The 18,969-nt window shown below is 40.2% G+C and overlaps 2 protein-coding genes across 2 annotated transcripts; both read left to right on the top strand.

The window, feature by feature from the left end:
* Nucleotides 1-9,308: 9,308 nt before the first annotated feature.
* Nucleotides 9,309-10,256, top strand: LOC311262898 (olfactory receptor 4B13-like; the record flags this gene model as incomplete). Its single annotated transcript, XM_084362647.1, has 1 exon — nt 9,309-10,256. The coding sequence occupies one exon, from the start codon at nt 9,309-9,311 to the stop codon at nt 10,254-10,256; it is 948 nt and encodes a 315-aa protein (XP_084218773.1).
* A 3,647-nt stretch (nt 10,257-13,903) lies between these two features.
* On the top strand, nt 13,904-14,851 carry LOC311262897 (olfactory receptor 6N2-like; the record flags this gene model as incomplete). The annotated part of the gene is made up of 1 exon (XM_084362646.1): nt 13,904-14,851. The coding sequence occupies one exon, from the start codon at nt 13,904-13,906 to the stop codon at nt 14,849-14,851; it is 948 nt and encodes a 315-aa protein (XP_084218772.1).
* Between the last annotated feature and the right edge of the window lie 4,118 nt (nt 14,852-18,969).

Raw genomic sequence — 18,969 nt, 5'->3', positions numbered from 1 at the left:
GCTTCAAAGACGACACGCTGTGTGTGTTGTTTCATAGATCCCGGAAGTGCAAATGTAGTTTAATCGATATTCTGAAGAAAGATCTGATTATTAGCCATAACGTTGTAACCATCCAAGGCAGACTGTGTAACGATAGTATGTGCTTCTGTCGAGTCCAAAATCCCCGTGTAATATCAACTTTATTAAAAAAAAACACGTATTATTTCCAACGTCATATCACGGAGAAGCACTACATTACCCATAATCCTTGTAGGAGATACACTGTATTAAAGGCAAGGTATTAATCACTGAAGATTAATAAAACACTCGTTAATGGGGCACCACCTCCGATGTTTTGTCTATTTGAATAATCCGGAGGTAATTAATCAAATCCGACTAAACAAGGTTAACTTGTATCAATTTAAATCAATTTAGTTAGTCTCATAGCTGAATTAGTGACTTCTTTATACAGTTTCCTCGGTTCTCCACATCAAAGCAAGTAAGCACAGACAACGACGTACGGTTAAATATGTTTATTTACTAAATAAATCAAGGTGAATAAATGAAATGATGATTCAGACAACAATAAAACAAACAGAAATGTGAAGACTATATGGTTAAAGTGACAGGATTATTTAAGGTGGATGAGCGATGGTAAAGTCGTGAGTCTGGGCAGCATTCAAATGTTACGAGAGTAATTTTGATACTAACGAGACCCTAACCGGACTTGTCTTGTGAAAAGATTATTATGAATTAGGAATTAAAAGAACACCAACTCATGAACGTTTAGTGAAACGTGTGCAAGATGCTTAGCCTACTTCGTCTGAAGAGTGGAGAAGTCTTTCGCTTCGATCTTTCTGCCGGATTTCGTCTGAGGGATTGCTGGCTCGCGGTAGCTGCGGGTCCCGAAGAAAGAGGGAAGATGCGGTCGATCCGACTTCACAGCAGGCGGCTCTCTCTCGTCCAGGTGTCGGAGAGAGATCAGCTGATCCAGCGCTCAGCAGAGGATGGTCCGGTTCGACCTCACAGCAGGCGACTCTCTCTCGTCCAGGTGTCGGAGAGAGATCAGCTGGTCCAGCGCTCAGCAGAGGATGGTCCGGTTCGCTGCCCAGCGGGATGGTACCGCTCGTGAGCGTAGAGGGCAGAGTAACTTCAGCTTGGCACAAAGTCGCTGCAAACCGTAGTCCTAGGTTTGTGGAAACAGGCAGTGACACTGCGCGTTTTGCTTGGCGTTTTAGTCTTAAAAAAGACTGTTGTTTATCTTCACACTCTGAGTGGTGACTTTTAACTCTAATTCAACTGATATTTAACTTTCCTGACGAGGATAACGAAAGGATGACGCTGGCCTGGCGCTTCCTCAGTTGTTTCTCAATACAAGAATAATTAAACTGAATTCTGTTCCACTGAATAAAATAGTGATACTTAACAAAAATAGTAAGGACGGAACTTACTTCTATTAACGTCTAACAAAAATAAAAGCTCTTAAAGATTATCGCACGTGGTCGATTGTACGGAGATTTTTATACCTAGGAGCTTGTTACAAAAAGAAGCAAAGTAAAGTGTTGAAAAATTTAGCAAAGAAGAGAAAGAAAAGAGAGGAGAGAGCGAGGGAGTTCTGTCCCTTGGTTTTAATAGTCCTGGCTTGCAGGCGGAGCCAAGGGGCGTACTAACCACACTCCTAGTGTGGATGTTTTAATTCCACACCTTTAAACTTGATTAATTCCAACTATCAAGTTAACGCTTCGAAATCGCGCTTAGCCTTTCTCAGAACTTTACCATGGCAAAAGTAGATGGACTTTTGTGAAACAATAAGACAGTATGATCTGATTAAAATCATTGAACACTTAAATGAAATCAACACTGGATCAGAACATAAGAATACACTTGAAAACAACGTAGGACTGATGAAACTGGTCGCTTATACATGTTCCTTCTAGTGTTAGCTTAAGGCTTGTGAAGAAAAACATTTTACAGACTTTTAAATTGTAGTTTATAAACACGTTAGAAAACTAAAAAGATCTCCGACAGTCTAATCCAGTTAACCATAACTTACCACTAGATGGCACTGTGACTCCACCAAACACCAGACACCAGTGAGCATTAAGCAGGATCTCAGTCCATGTTCATCACAGAAACTTAGGAATTGGTTCGGTTTGATGAGCTTATTTTACTGGATTTCAAATTGTAAGAATAAAACAGGTGAGACTCTGATTTAATTGTTAATTAGAAATGCTTCTGAAGTCTAGAGGAAACTCTGACCATTTGTTTGGAATGTACCAAAGATAACACTGAACCAGATGTGTCGTTAATCTCTTCAAAGAGAGGAGGTAGAGAAAGGGGGGTTTTCCACCGTCCTTTTCTCTAGTGTGTGTATTGGAAAGTAGGGAGAAGAAGAACACGTTTGAGGGACAGATAGCACGATCGGTCCATCAGACGTGTTACCTAATTACAATTATAAAGACATTATATCACAAACAATTTTATCACAAACAATCCCGGTTCCTTTGGTTGAGGTTTTAAAGGAGAAGTAGCTTCATATGTTTCCTTCGTTTGACCTGTGTGAAAGGAATGTTCCTGTTGGTTAGGTCAAAAACAGTTCGTACAGGGGGTTACCATCGTAAATTAATTCAAACTGATTCCCTCTGGTGGTTTTATGACGAGAGAGTGTTGTTCTCCCTCCTAAGAGATAACACGGGGAGACATCCCGGCGTCTCCATCTTGATAACGTCCTCACACAGATGGAAAGTGTTAATAATGAAAAAAACAACAGGGCCTCAGCAGGTCAAAGGTCCACATGAGAGCATTAGGCATGTTTCCCTACATCCTCATGTCTATCAGTGACGTGTCTGATTGGTCGAATTGAATGAAATGGTGCTATATTGTTAAAATTCAACAATAAAAGTGAAAGTTGAAAGTTGGCTTGAATTTTGACTTCTTTTTTTTCTTTTTTTCATAATTTTCACCAGCATCTTTCTGGTCCACATCACATCACATCACATTTAATGTAATTTTTAATTCAATGAGTGAAATTTTATTTTTTTATCTGAAAAACATTATTATGAATTCAAGGGTCAGAGGTCACTGATTAGTGTTAAATTAATAAATCACTTAGACTTTGATGCAGGAAGCTGAGATGAAGATGAGCTTTTAATATTTGTCCCAAAATGTCTAGTAGATTGTGTGTGCAAACATTCAGAGCTCTGTGACATTCAGAAGGGTCAAAAATAATGCTCCTTTCTCTGACCTCATATTAAAGGAGAAATGTTTCAACAGCAATTCTTTAATAGCTTACAGATGCTTTGGCCTATCAGGCTGAATTTTTAATAAGTGTATCAGGGGGCTCGGGCCACCCACTATGTGCAGATTCAGGCCCGTGTGACCTTCACAAGTGTCAAAGGTCACCATTTTCTTGGTATTTGACCTTTACGACTGCTCTTTTTTAATATCTCACAAGCGCTTTGAGATAGGACCCTGAGATAGGACCCTGAGATAGGACCCTGAAATTTCAGTATGTTGCTCGTGAGACGACCTCTTATCATAAACTTTTGGTCCCGTTGCGATCGGACCCCCGTGAGGCTACTTGGCTTTCTGATTGGCCCACAGAGTTGGGTCTTGGGGGGATTCATCCAAGCCTTGTCACCACTCCACAGGCGAAGTTTCAAACGATTCGGTCCATCTCCATGGAAACAGCGGCCTCCAGAAGGCCGCAGAAAGCGTCTGTCTAAAGCCCCGCCGCTCGAGAAGCGTGGGTCCGATCGGCACTGAACGGACGTCTACGCGCTCATCCCGGGCCGCCAAACCACATATTAACAATTCAGACCTGCACGACTTTTAGAACAAAAGTTTCTCCAAAGCTCTGAAAAATCAGGTGCTGTCAGACATATGGCCCTCTACACCCTCTCATGCAGCTGGCTGCTTTGGAGAAACTTTTGTTCTAAAAGTCGTACAGAAGCACATACTATCGTTACACAGTCTGCCTTGGATGGTTACAATGTTATGGCTAATAATCAGATCTTTCTTCAGAATATCGATTAATCTACATTTGCACTTCCGGGATTTATGAAACAACACCCACAGCGTGACGTCTTTGAAGTTCGACCAATCAGACACGTCGCTGATAGACATGAGGATGACGGGTAATGTAGTGCTTCTCCGTGATATGACATTGGAAATAAAACGTGTTTTCTTAAAATAAAGTTGATATTACACGGGGATTTTGGACTCGACAGAAGCACATACTATCGTTACACAGTCTGCCTTGGATGGTTACAACGCTATGGCTAATAATCAGATCTTTCTTCAGAATATCGATTAAACTACATTTGCACTTCCGGGATCTATGAAACAACACCTACAGCGTGTCGTCTTTGAAGCTGACAATGCGTGTGTCTGCCACGAAACGGATCCTAATTGACTTTCAGTGAAGGCTGTTTGCGTGCTGATCACACGGAATTCTTACACAATGCGTGCCAGGAGCACGCAATGCGTTATTAAGAGATCGTGCTTATTTCACGCATTTCTGTGAGATCAGGTTGGGGAAAACAGAAGCGGACAGGAAGTGGAAAGTAACACACCACACAAGAAGAAATAATCTCCAAAATAAAACAGGAAATGACTTACCAAAACCCCAAACCGTGACACAGCCTTTCTTTTCTTTGTAGGGCACACACACATTTCAAGTCATGACCAAACAGTCTTTTGGTGTCATACAACTCACTTTCATTGCATTTTATGGAATGTCTTATGCTTTTTAGGTAGATTAATTTCAGTCTAAAGTCTTAAGTATGGTGGCCCTGATATGTTTCGCACTGCAGCTAAAGGAAACACATGCAAAAAATAGCAAAATAAAAAAAATAGTGCGGCAAGTAGCATTTGTAATGAAAACAGAAGCCGTTTCTATTTGACACTAAAAATGAATGGAAGATGCTTGTTGTTGCCTTGTTTGTGACTAATAATGTAACTGAAGTCAGATATCCATGGGTGGTATTGGAAAATTGGTGAAGATGTTTTCTTAATTTGCTTTTTTCTCTTTCCATTTGCATGCATTGTCCGCAGTGTGATGAACTCTAGGTGCCAGAGTAGTTTATACCTACCAGTTTATGTCTGATGTCACCGCTGCATTCACACACAAATTATTTTTTATGTGCTCTTCTCAAAACCCAGTCACCAGGATAAAATGTCGGCAGTTAACGTTTCTGCAAACCACTGATACGTTCACATCTGTACGCATCATAGGCTACACCACATTGACATTTCTACAAAATGTGTCACAACTAGGGATAGACCGATAATCGGCCCTGGCCGATATTCTGGATTATTCCGATTATTGGATCAGTGTTTTTTTTTTCAGATAGCAGATAAAATAAACTAATTTAAAAAGTGCTACATTGGCTCTGATGCAGCATTGTCTCATGCGTTACCAATCTGATTGGTAACGCATCACAATGAATGGCCTGTAAACTCTGAATGATCTGAATCAAAGTAACTAGTAACCTAAATTGACAAAATAAATGTAGTGAGAGGAAGTATAAAGTAGCAAAAAGTGGAAATAATCAAGTAAAGTACCTGAAAATTGTACTTCAGAACAGTACTTGAGTACATTTTACCGCATTTTTTTTTTTTTTTTTTACATTTCTGAGTGTGACGCCACTGGATATCTTTAATTTTCAGCAGTGTTTATGTTGACTTCAACAGGTATTTTAGACCAAAACATCATCTTTTCCTCATAAGCAAGTGTTGCAAGGTCAGTCATCTCTGTCTTTCCAAACCACTGAATAAAACTTTTGTTAGTTACGCTTGTTGTTCACTGTCTTGACCGTTTGCTGAATTGAAAAACATCTTTGTTTTGGTTTGGTTACTAAGGACGGTTCCTCCACGGAAGCATTGCCTGTTTAATTGCCCTCGAGGGACGATGGAGATAATGACCTGTTGACCATTTCCAACATCATTATTCTACATTAATACCCTTGGAAAAGTAAAGCACACCGTATCCAGTCCCATGGGATCTCATTAGTCTTGAATACCTCAAACTCTCCATCAGAGGCATTGAGCCAAACACAGCCAGTGTCTTTTCATATTTTTTATTTTATTATTTTTTTTTTTTTTATCTTTCACTAAAATGTCTCTCACGCCAGTCTGCAGTGACACTTTTCCCCAAGCTCTCTGTTTCAACACCTTCCATCAAGGGATGCTATGGCAGTGGTGGGCATTAAGGAGGGCTGAGGGACTAATGAAAGTAACCACAGTATCCTTACATCACTCAGGAGATGTCCTGTATGTGTGACCAGTTGTTTTGAAGAGTGTATTAAGGTCTTAAAGACAAACAAAAATTACATCAGGTGTTTAATAATAGACTGTTTTTTCCTCTTAACCCTCCGAGTCACTCAGAATGATACTCAGAGGTGTACAGAAGTTATTGTCCAAGTTACTTGCATGAGGCTGCAACAGTTCCTTGTTATGAGGTCTCCAAGTTTAAGGAATTATTTGATAATAACTCATCATTTATATTTGAAACTTGAGGCTAAATCAATCGGATTTTGTTTGTTTTATTCCATCTTGGTATATTTCCATGAGCGTGTATGTGTTATTAGATGAGTGACAAGCACACCACTGTAGGTTCATGTACAAACACACACATTCATCTAAAGTATTGACCTGAGTCAAAATTATGCTGAAACCTCGGAGCTGGTTTGCCTACACAAGGTTCATTTATCAGTATTTGAAGCCTGTCAGTATCAGGACTCCCCAAATCTTGGTATTTCACCGACGACATCCTGCATCACACAGAATGTTGTGTGCCTGATGCATGTTCTCGTCGGCTGGCATTGTCTTGTCATTTGTAACTTCAAACAGAGCTGATTTATATTTTATTCGGTCATCGCTCTTTGTGTCTCATGTGAAATCAAAAGCGAACATTCGCTTACTACTTCAATCCAAACCATGGTCTTTTCCTAAACCTAACCAAGTAGTGACTGAAAACTAAAATATTCCTTTAAATACCAAAAAACAATAAATTCACTAAGTCTAAAAATAAAATAAAAAATCCTCCAGGACACAAACACCCTGTTGCCCACGTTGAAGGTCATGTGCCAGATTCATTCAACTACACAACATGCTGTGAAATTGTTTTCGTGCATCTTCATACCATATTATGTGACTTCCCAAAGACTTTCCAGCAGAAATCTTCTCATAAAACCATCCAAACAGTCTTTCAAGACAGACTATCACTTTCAGTGCACAAACATACAAGGCCTGCTACGGTCAGGGAGCTCTGCGAAGTGTGCACTGCTACATCATGAAAAATCAAACCATCTGAGTGAAATACAAAGTTTTTAGTGAGACTAGCGTGGCATCAACAAACTAGTTTGTGTTTGCGAAAACACGTTTTTCTGGTTCATCTCAATTAATTGTTGATTACCAAAGGGAAAATGGGAACAGACCAAAATGCCTCTGAATGCAATTGGACAGACCTACAACCGATTAGAGCAAGAAACTGGGTGACATAGTGTTGAGTGGCACAAGCAAGTTGGGGCGGTTCTCGGTTTGATTTCAAGCAGAAAATAAATAATAATCTGGTCACAAACTTTCTCCAGTTACAGCTATGAAATACATTAAAATGGGTTAGTGAAAACATCACAAATGCAGTAAATGAATGTTGATTCACATTTTATCAGCACTGCTTGGTTTGACAGTTTGATCCAAGTTTCGTAACCTGGACAGACCCACGGACTGGGCGCAATTTAAATAGATCTACAACCAATCAGAGCAGCAAGCACATGTGACTTTTGAAATCTGTCTGGTGATGATCCTCTGTCAATCATATCAACCTGCACCATAATAAATAAATGGTTGTGGTTGGCCTGAGCTCAGATTCATCTGATTCCCAGGCTAGGATCAGACATCATGTCTGAACCACACTGCACTTTCTCAACACTTTGACTTGCTACACTCTTGGCAATAGGTTGGCAAAATATTATGCAAATCCCATGACAAGAATACAGATAAGTATTGTATGGCTGTATAACTATGTTCTGATAGGTATTATTCTGTGTCAGAGTTTTACTGTTGTCCAACACTACACATCAGGAGGCCACACTTTAAGATTGAACCATGACCATCACCATGAACAGTGGCACTTCAGTTTATTTTGACTCAAATCTACATACACAGACCTGCTGCAGTCAAATTAAGTCATTGTTGTATCAGATAACAACGTCTGAAACATATTTTATGATTAAAAGGGTTTGACTGTGTCCGTCAAGAGATACAATAATAATTAAATCACTGTGATCAACCTTTCATCATGATTAGTTTATAACTAGCATCGATTAACATCTATAAACCACCAGTCGGTAGTAGGTAGAACAGTAACATCAACTTTGGGTTATACCATAACAGAATTTTAACACTTCCAATGCTTCAAATCCTACAATAATTCTCAATAGTTGTAATCCAAGATCTGGGCCTTGAAGTAGCATGTGCGGTCAATGATTTTGACAAAACTTAAAACTTAAAGTGACAGCCTGGGTCTTTTGATGTGAGATTATATGAGGTTATTATCCTTCTTCAGTGTGTTACCTGCAGTAGATGACTGTCATCTCGCTGCCGCCATGGAGAAGTAGCGCCAGCAGTAGGCACGGCTTTGTACTGCTGAAACCGAACCAACAGCAAGACATATTTTAGCCTAAAGTCCTACCCAAAATCAGTTAAAGTGTATACTATGTTTTGAACATTTTTGGCACTTTACGTTGCTGTTAAACAGCCTTTTCCTTTGGCAATACACTCCCTCAACTGTACAATATCCTTATTTCTAGCACAGGTGGAATATAGTCACTTGTCAACATGTGACTTCAACTTTAGCCTGATGTTGTCATTGATATTTTATCTGCATTTGCGTTTGTGTTTTGCACATTGAAGTTCTCTATCCTAGATTCCATAGAGTGATGACTGTGATGACATAATTGTCTGTGACAAGTTAAAGAGGCTTTCAGCTCCTCCTGTTAAACTACAGGGGTTACCTGCCCCACCACAGACCACAAACAGATGACATGAGGAGCATGTTGGAGTGGTAAAACCGACTGACAGTAAATATAACTGACATTCTAACAAGGCTTATTGCTGATGTTGTTGATGTCTTGTAATGATTGCATGTTTCTTACTTACTTGTAATCCTCTTGTATCATTTGTCTCTGTGGAAATCTCTGCTCTCTCTCTTGCTCTCCAAATACCTGTCACTGCCTCAATTCATGTTAACACATAACTGTTAACAGGGTCCACAAATAGAATTGTCTTTATTCATGAAGTTATCTCTTCTACTGTCTATGGGGTAAATGGAAAACACTACTTATCCACCTTATTTTAACCTCACCATGTTTATTAACATAGGCAACTACCGCTACCCAACATTTGTCTTGTGTTTGCTGTTGCATGCTTTAATTATCTCAGCTAATCTTGTCATAATATTGGTAATATCACGAGAGAAAACTTTACATGAGCCCATGTATATTTTCATTATGTGTCTTTCTATTAACTCTCTGTGGGGCTCTGCTGGCTTCTTCTTCAGATTTTTCAAAGACCTTCTGTCTGACACTCATTTGATCCCACGATCAGCTTGTTTATTTCAGATCTATGTCATTTACACCTATGCATCCTATGAGTTCACCCTCTTAGGCATTATGGCATATGATCGGTATGTTGCTGTGTGTCAACCTCTACATTACCACAACAAAGTAACTTCCAAGCTGGTCTCTAAGCTGGTCGCCTTTGCATGGATCATTCCAGCCTTTTCTGTTGCAGCCTGTCTTTATCCAACCACCAGACTTCCACTGTGTGGCAATAAGATACCAAGGATATTCTGTGCCAACTGGTCTGTTGTAAAACTGTCATGTGTCTCCACTGTGATTAATAACCTTCTTGGCATGTTAGTGTCCATAAGTACAATCTTTCTGCCCCTGGCTTTTGTCTTGTATACATATGCACGCATTTATCTTGTCTGTAGGAAACGCTCTTCAGAATTCAGGGGCAAAGTCATACAAAGCTGTCTGCCACACGTTATTACATTTGTCAATTATTCCATCACTGTGTTTTGTGATATTGCTCTCAGCAGAATTGAGCTTGAGGATCTGAATCCATTCCTAGCTGTTATTTTGTCACTCGAGTTTGTTGTGATTCCTCCCATTGTGAATCCTCTCGTGTACGGCCTGAAGCTACCAGAAATCAGAAAACTTATTTTAAGAATGTTATCATGCTCAAAATCTGACAAACAAATGAAGCATTAGAAATAATTACAGTAACATAATTAGCCTCTGCTGTTTCTGTAAGTAAGTGGTCTTATCTAGAGTTCATTCATCATTACTATAAAATCTCTCTTATTTACACACATGGCTGAGGTAGTGATGCATTTCATAGCGAAGGGGATGAATGTTCGTGCAAACATTTACTTTGTAAATAACTAAATTTGTAGAGATGTATTTTAACAATGATATCGTTGAATTTTTTTTCATGTCGATGAATTTCAAAAAACTCCAATAACTCCACTGTATTCATTGTTGGAAAACATTAAAAAAAAAACTGCAATATTTTTCTGGCAATCTTGAATGACTGACTAAGAGTTTATGATAAAAAGTTGCATTATTGTGTAAAATAAAAGTCACTGGGAAAAACAGAATAAAAAACAAATGAAATAAACCCTGTTATTGTGAAAAAGAGACAGCAAGATATGACATGTGAAAACAGTGAGCTTCAAGAGTTTTCAAGTTGATCATTACGATGCATTTTTTGTCAGTATGTATTCTTAGGATTATTCATTTCATGAGGTTCACTTTGGGACATTTTTTGCATTGGTAGATTGTGTCACTTTGCATGCAAAGAATAAGAGTTGTGTCAACTTTGTTAAGAACGCATTAATAATTAAATAAATTTGAATTCTGCTGTATCACATATTTTTTATTCTAATCTTTCTGATAGCATGTGGTGTTTCTGTTTTAGAAACTGACCTGGTTTCATCTGTGTGATGCCTATTCTGAACACAAATTTTAAGGCTTTCCTAAAAGACAGCCAGAGTGAAGTTCAAAGACAATGGGAACAGGAAAATAGAGCCCTTTATGTTTAATAGAGTAGTTCTGGTATAATTACAGAGAATTTATTGAATGCTTCTGGACCATTTCTTTCAGGGTAATGACACTGATGAAGTACAGCATCTCCCCCTGCATAAATTACAAAGGGAAGCAGACTTGCTACTCTTGTGCAAGCATTCACTTAACTCCTTTGGCAATCTAGGGACATAAAAGCAAGTAGAAAACTGACTGTGTCTGAACAATAAATGATGACTACAAATGGTGAAAACACTGTACAAGTAATGCTGGTACATCAGTTACTCAGGTATTATATTTAAGTACACAGCCTGACTCCAAGTGGGTTTACTTTAGTAACAAGGATATATATTTGCTGGAGGCACGCTCCCGCGTGCACGCAAGTCTCCCTCAGAGCGTTTGCACTACGGAAGCCACGCCGGACAAGATCAACCAGACTCGCGATAGATACACACCGGCATTTACATCCAGCTGTGAGCGACGAGCGACACACAAACACAAGAGGGATCTGCCTGCACTAGTGATTTGAAACTTTGAAACTCACAGCAGGATGTAAATACCGGTGCGTATCTATCACGAGTTCTGTTGATCTTGTCTGGCGCGGCTTCCGTAGAGCAACCGCTGTGAGCGAGACTTGCGTGCACGTGGGAGCAAATATAGTATAGTGACTGTTTAGGCTATAAAAATTTACTAAATGACGTAATTTCAAGTAAACTCTGGATGTCGCCACTTCAGGCCACTTGGATTGCAGCGGACGAGCAGTATGGAGGAATATTACAAAGTTTCTGTGTAGTTTTATCCGGGTCTCTGCAGGTTTCAACAAGTCAAATTTAAGACTTTTTAAGACTTTTTTAGGACAATAATGAATACAATTTAAGACCCATTTCACGTCGATACTGGCAAAAAAGTACAAAAGACATTAAGGAAAATTGGAGGCCCGGAATTACTTGCAAAGTATATGAATTTATTCACAGCTCTTTCGCATTGGAATACAAAATGCTTAACCTAACTTAAAACACCAGAAGTCTCTCTGTTGTGAACTAATATTTGTTTGGAACTCAGAATAAAAAAAATATTGGTAAATTCTACAGCCAACGGCCATTGTGTGTGTGTGTGTGTGTGTGTGTGTGTGTGTGTGTGCGCGTGTGCACACAAGAACTACTCTACATTATCTGAGCTCTTGTCCCCTGGCTGCAATCTCCTCCACAATGTTTTTGAGCTCTGCTTATTTTGCCTTGTAGAACATCAGCACAAACGGACCCTTAACTTTGGAGATGAGGTCTTTCTTGATGAAATCGGCTAATCCAAATCGCGCAATGTACGCAGTCTTGTCTTTTCCACACTTAAAAGTTTTTGCTATCTCAGAATCCGGGAACATGGTCTGGAACAGCTCATCAGTGTTCACATTACCAGTATATGACTAGTTACCATGTGAAAAGTCCATAGCACCTCTGCTTTTAGTGTGGGTGTGGACCCAAATGCTGTCCGGAGGTCGACTGGAGTTGCAGCAGACTGGGTCGTGCTGGACCTCGATGCTCCAGATCCTGATGTGGAACAATACTGGCTGTTCCAAGTTTAAAAGTTTTCTTGCAGAAAGTGCAGTGTGCTTCATATATGTTTCCATCCACCGGCTTCAACCATGCATTAAATTGATCGTTCTGGAGCCACAAATCGTTGAACTTGCACTTACCCATCTTATGCAAGTAATTTGGCTTTGCCATGGGCTTTCGTTAAGTTTTCTCTGCTGCTATGCTAAGCTATAACAACACATCGCTGAGCGCGCACAGCACGCTAGCTGGTGGTGCTCGATGAATTCTGACCGGGCAGCACAGGTAGCCTACATTAGTTCCATTTTGTAGTTACGTTATAGCGTCCTCAAAAATCGAAACATTTAAAAGCGAGACTGAAGATTATGCATGTTTTAAATGAAAGTGACGTTAATAGATTTTTAAGACCTTTCAAAATCGTATTTAAGACCTTTTATGAGTTTTTAGGAGAATTTTAGACATTTTAAGGCCTCAAATTCAAATGATTGGATTTAATACTTTCTAAGACTTTTTTCAGACCCCGCGGATACAGTGTTTATGGAACTTTTCCTCTCGGGCACATTGACGCCCGTTATATGGATTTTTGCTGCAGGAGGGTACCCCCGCAGGTCTCCAGCTGCACTGTGAGGAATAAGAAACTACACCAGACTTCTCATCAGCATGAGGGTGAGTCGATAATGACTGAATTTTGTTCTCGAGTGAACTATTCCTTTAAACAGCCTATTCCTTTGGCAGAACACTCTCTCAACTGTACATTGTCCGTATTTGTAGCACAGGCGGAATACAGTCACTTGTCAACATGTGACTTCAACTTTGGCCTGATGTTGTCATTGATAATTTATCTGCATTTGCGTTTGTGTTTTGCACATTGAGGTTCTCTATCTTAGATTCCATGGAGTGATGACTGTGATGACATAATTGTGTGTGACAAGTTAAAGAGGCTTTCAGCTCATCCTGTTAAACTACAGGGGTTACCTGCCCCACCACAGACCACAAACAGACGACATGAGGAGCACGACAGAGTGGTAAAACCCACTGACAGTAAATATAACTGAGATTCTAACAAGGCTTATTGTTGATGTTGTCGATGTCTTGTAATGATTGCATGTTTCTTACTTACTTGTAATCCTCTTGTATCATTTGTCTCTGTGGAAATCTCTGCTCTCTCTCTTGCTCTCCAAATAAATGTCACTGCCTCAATTCATGTTAACACATATCTGTTAACAGGATGCACAAATAGAATTGTCTTTATTCATGAAGTTATCTCTTCGACTGTCTATGGGGTAAATGGAAAACACTACTTATCCACCATATTTTAACCTCACCATGTTTATTAACATAGGCAACTACCGCTACCCAACATTTGTCTTGTGTTTGCTGTTGTATGCTTTAATTATCTCAGCTAATCTTGTCATAATATTGGTAATATCACGAGAGAAAACTTTACATGAGCCCATGTATATTTTCATTATGTGTCTTTCTATTAACTCTCTGTGGGGCTCTGCTGGCTTCTTCTTCAGATTTTTCAAAGACCTTCTGTCTGACACTCATTTGATCCCACGATCAGCTTGTTTATTTCAGATCTATGTCATTTACACCTATGCATCCTATGAGTTCACCCTCTTAGGCATTATGGCATATGATCGGTATGTTGCTGTGTGTCAACCTCTACATTACCACAACAAAGTAACTTCCAAGCTGGTCTCTAAGCTGGTCGCCTTTGCATGGATCGTTCCAGCCTTTTCTGTTGCAGCCTGTGTTTATCCAACCACCAGACTTCCACTGTGTGGCAATAAGATACCAAGGATATTCTGTGCCAACTGGCCTGTTGTAAAACTTTCATGTGTCTCCACTGTGATTAATAACCTTGTTGGCATGTTATTGTCCGTAAGCACAGTCTTTCTGCCCCTGGCTTTTGTCTTGTATACATATGCACGCATTTTTCTTGTTTGTAGGAAACGCTCCTCAGAATTCAGGAGCAAAGTCATACAAAGCTGTCTGCCACACGTTATTACATTTGTCAATTATTCCATCACTGCGTTTTGTGATGTTGCTCTCAGCAGAATTGAGCTTGAGGATCTGAATCCATTCCTAGCTGTTATTTTGTCACTCGAGTTTGTTGTGATTCCTCCCATTGTGAATCCTCTCGTGTACGGCCTGAAGCTACCAGAAATCAGAAAACTTATTTTAAGATTGTTATTATGCTCAAAATCTGACAAACAAATGAAGCATTAGAAATAATCACAGTAACATAATTAGCCTGTGCTGTTTCTGTAAGTAAGTGGTCTTATCTAGAGTTCATTCATCATTACTATAAAATCTCTCTTATTTACACACATGGCTGAGGTAGTGATGCATTTCATAGCGAAGGGGATGAATGTTCGTGCAAACATTTACTTTGTAAATAACTAAATTTGTAGAGATGTATTTTAACAATGATATCGTTGAATTTTTTTTCATGTCGATGAATTTCAAAAAACTCCAATAACTCCCACTGTATTCATTGTTGGAAAACATAAAAAAAAAAAATGGAATATTTTTCTGGCAATCTTGAATGACTGACTAAGAGTTTATGATAAAAAGTTGCATTATTGTGTAAAATAAAAGTCACTGGGAAAAACAGAATAAAAAACAAACTGCTGTAATTAATGAAAATGACCTGAAATAAACCCTATTATTGTGAAAAAGAGACAGCAAGATATGACATGTGAAAACAGTGAGCTTCAAGAGTTTTCAAGTTGATCATTACGATACATTTTTTGTCAGTATGTATTCTTAGGATTATTCATTTCATGAGGTTCACTTTTGGACATTTTTTGCTTTGGTAGATTGTGTCACTTTGCATGCAAAAAATAAGAGTTGTGTCAACTTTGTTAAGAATGCATTAATAATTAAATAAATTTGAATTCTGCTGTATCACATATTTTTTATTCTAATCTTTCTGATAGCATGTGGTGTTTCTGTTTTAGAAACTGACCTGGTTTCATCTGTTTGATGTCTATTCTGAACACAAAGTTTAAGGCTTTGCTTCCTAAAAGACAGCCAGAGTGAAGTTCAAAGACAATGGGACCAGGAAAATAGAGCCCTTTATGTTTAATAGAGTAGTTCTGGTATAATAACGGAGAATTTATTGAATTCTTATGGGCCATTTCTTTCAGGGTAATGACACTGATGAAGTACAGCATCTCCCCCGGCATAAATTACAAAGGGAAGCACACTTGCTACTCTTGTGCAAGCATTCACTTAACTCCTTCGGCAATCTAGGGACATAAAAGCAAGTAGAAAACTGACTGTGTCTGAACAATAAATGATGGCTAAAAATGGTGAAAACACTGTACAAGTAACGCTGGTACATGAGTTATTCAAGTATTATACATGAGTACACAGCCTGACTCCAAGTGGGGTTACTTTAGTAACAAGGACTGACAGTGAATCTCTGTGAATGAGGAAGAGAAATGGGAATTATGATTGTGTTCTATGCGTGAATGTGGAATTAATAGCATTGTTTGCTTTGTACCATGACCCCCTGATGTACTCATGAATAACGGCCCCCACAAAGCGAGTGCTCCGCCTCCTTCACAAGTCCCCCCCCCCTTCCCCTAATGAGTTGCATACTGTATGCGTAATATGCTCCATACTGATTTAAAACATTAGGCACTATAGATTTACAGTAAATAAATAAATGAAAAAGCCCCTTTTGGCCCCCCTATTTCAAATAACTGGGGGTGCCCCTCTGCATAGGGAGATAGGAAAGAGTGAATCACTGTCATTTACATTGGTTGGATTGGTTATACGTCAGCTCTGCGCAGAGTCGAATAATTAGTTTGATTATGGCGAGAAGTACCATGGGATCATTGGAGGAGTTGTCTTGGTTGTTAAACAACCACCATCGTCGGGGAAAATCTGTCTGACGTGACTCAGGTAGAAATTAGGTTCAAAGACAAAGTCATGTATTAAAGTTTAGCATGAGCGACAGGCGACCAAATGTAACGCACCATTATCCTGAATGAAATGATGGATTTCTCTGGGTTGGAACATGTAAGTACACAACTCAACAAAATATATCACAAAGGTTTCAACGTTTGTGGACATTTTAATGTGGAATGAATGTTACATATTATATCTTTAACCAATTATAGCCAGTGCCAACACAATCATAAAAAAGTTTAATAATGCTGTAGTCACAACAAGCTGATATTACTGCACGATCAGATATTTAGGCAGAAAACCCAATAAATATATTGTCTCCCCTGGGTCAAGTATTCACACAACTCCCTCACTAGTGCAGCCTCCTGCATGACCTTCTTCATGGCAGCTTCAGGTTTTCAACCCCCTCTGTTTCACACACAGGAAGGGGAGTTAGCCTTCCCCTCTATTCAAACCTATGTAACCTGTTGTAAGGAGGTCTGGCAAGCCACACATGCTGCCTTGACTTGCTCCTCCCACTGCAACCGATGTCTGTCAGACCTGCGCGTCTCTTGCTCCACAATACCAACCCGGACAGAAGGTTTGGCTTTCCTCTTGGGACTTGCCTCTCCAGGTACATTCCCGCAAACTGGCTCGACGCTACATTGCCCCATCTAGATTGAAAGGGTCATCAATCTGGCAGCGGTTCGTTTAGGTTCCCTGCAATCTCTCCGGGTCTACCCCACATTCCACGTCTCTCAACTCAAACCTGTTTCCACAAGCGTCCTCTCATGTTAAACAGGGACAATGGATGCAGTGGGAAGGTGTGGAGAGAAGGAAGATCAGCTGGATGGAACTATGGGAAATGGCAGCAAGCAAGATCAGTTTTATCATCAGAGTGACGGATGACGTGCTTCCATCACCAAATAATCTCCATCAGTGGTATGGCGATGACCCAACCTGTGTCCCCTGCCCAACCCCAGCTACCCTCAAACACATCATGATAGGCTGCAAGACCTGCCTTGCGCAAGTGAGATACACCTGGCGGTACAATCAGGTCCTCAAGAGCCTGGCAGCAGCTCTGGAAAGCAAGCGGAGCGAGACCAACTCCTTGCCACCAAGAGCAACCAACCCCTTGAAGGCAGCAAAGTTTGTCAAAGGACAGAAAACACCAAAATGTCCTTCCCTCAGGCCGGAAGAAGGACACTTAGGCATGGCCCTGGACTGGAAGATGCTGGCAGACATCGTCCAGAAACTAATTTTCCCACCAGAGATCGCCTCCACCAACCTCAGGCCAGACTTGGTACTCTGGTCCCCTTCACTAAAGGCTGCTAACCTCATAGAGCTCACAGTTCCACGGGAGAACTCGGTTGAAGAGGCCTATGAGCGTAAGAAGCTGCGCTATGCAGAACTAGCAGCAGAACTAGCAGCAGAAGCGAAGCAATGCGGCTGGAACACCAAAGTCTATCCAGTTGAAGTGGGATGCAGAGGATTTGTGGCATCCTCTACCATCAGACTGCTGAAAGACCTCGGAAGCCATGGTCAGGCCCTGCGGAAGACCATCAGAGCAGTCTCAGAGGCAGCTGAAAGAAGCTGCCAGTGGATTTGGCTCTAGCGGAACGACCCGTGCTGGGCCCCAAGTACCACTTAAGGGTGAACTTTGAAGGCAGTTGAGCACAGGACACAAGCTGAGGGCTGATCATCCAGCAGCCGGCCACCCTTTCGGAGGGTGTATAGTGTTAAAAGGCCGAAACAGCCAGTGATGCAAGGGCACATTACTGAAGATGTGTTCCCCCCGCACCACTTGATTGTATACCACTCCCAACGACAACTCTTATCGAATAAGTGCTCACCACATATAGGCACAAGGGACAGTGCAACATCTCGTCCCGTGTTTTTTTTGGATTCTACAACCAATCAGAGCAGCAAGTACAGTGTGACTTTTGAAATCTGTCCGGTGATGATCCTCTGTCAATCATATCAACCTGCACCATCATAAATAAATGGCTGTGATTGGCCTGAGCTCAGATTCATCTCATTCCCAGGCTAGTATCAGACATCATGTCTGAACCACACTGCACTTTCCCAACACTTTACTTGCTACACTCTTGGCAATAGGTTGGCAAAATATTATGCAAATCCCATGACAAGAATACAGATAAGTATTGTATAACTGTATAACTATGTTCTGATAGGTATTATTCTGTGTCAGAGTTTTACTGTTGTCCAGAACGATTAAAAACACATCAAGAGGCCACACTTTTAGATTGAGTGACGTGTTCATCACGATGAACAGTGGCACTTCAGTTTATTTTGACTCAACTTTACATACACAGTGATTGTTGTATCAGCTAACAACATCTGAAACTCATTTTCTGACTGCAAAACAGGGTTTGACTGTGTCCGTCAAGAGATATGATTCTAATTAAATCATTGTGATCAACCTT

This window comes from Pagrus pagrus (genome assembly GCF_965226575.1).
Source record: "Pagrus pagrus genome assembly, chromosome: 9".
Classification (NCBI taxonomy): domain Eukaryota; kingdom Metazoa; phylum Chordata; class Actinopteri; order Spariformes; family Sparidae; genus Pagrus; species Pagrus pagrus.
Note: the sequence above shows the minus strand (reverse complement) of the source record. Positions and strands in the feature narration are given on the sequence as shown.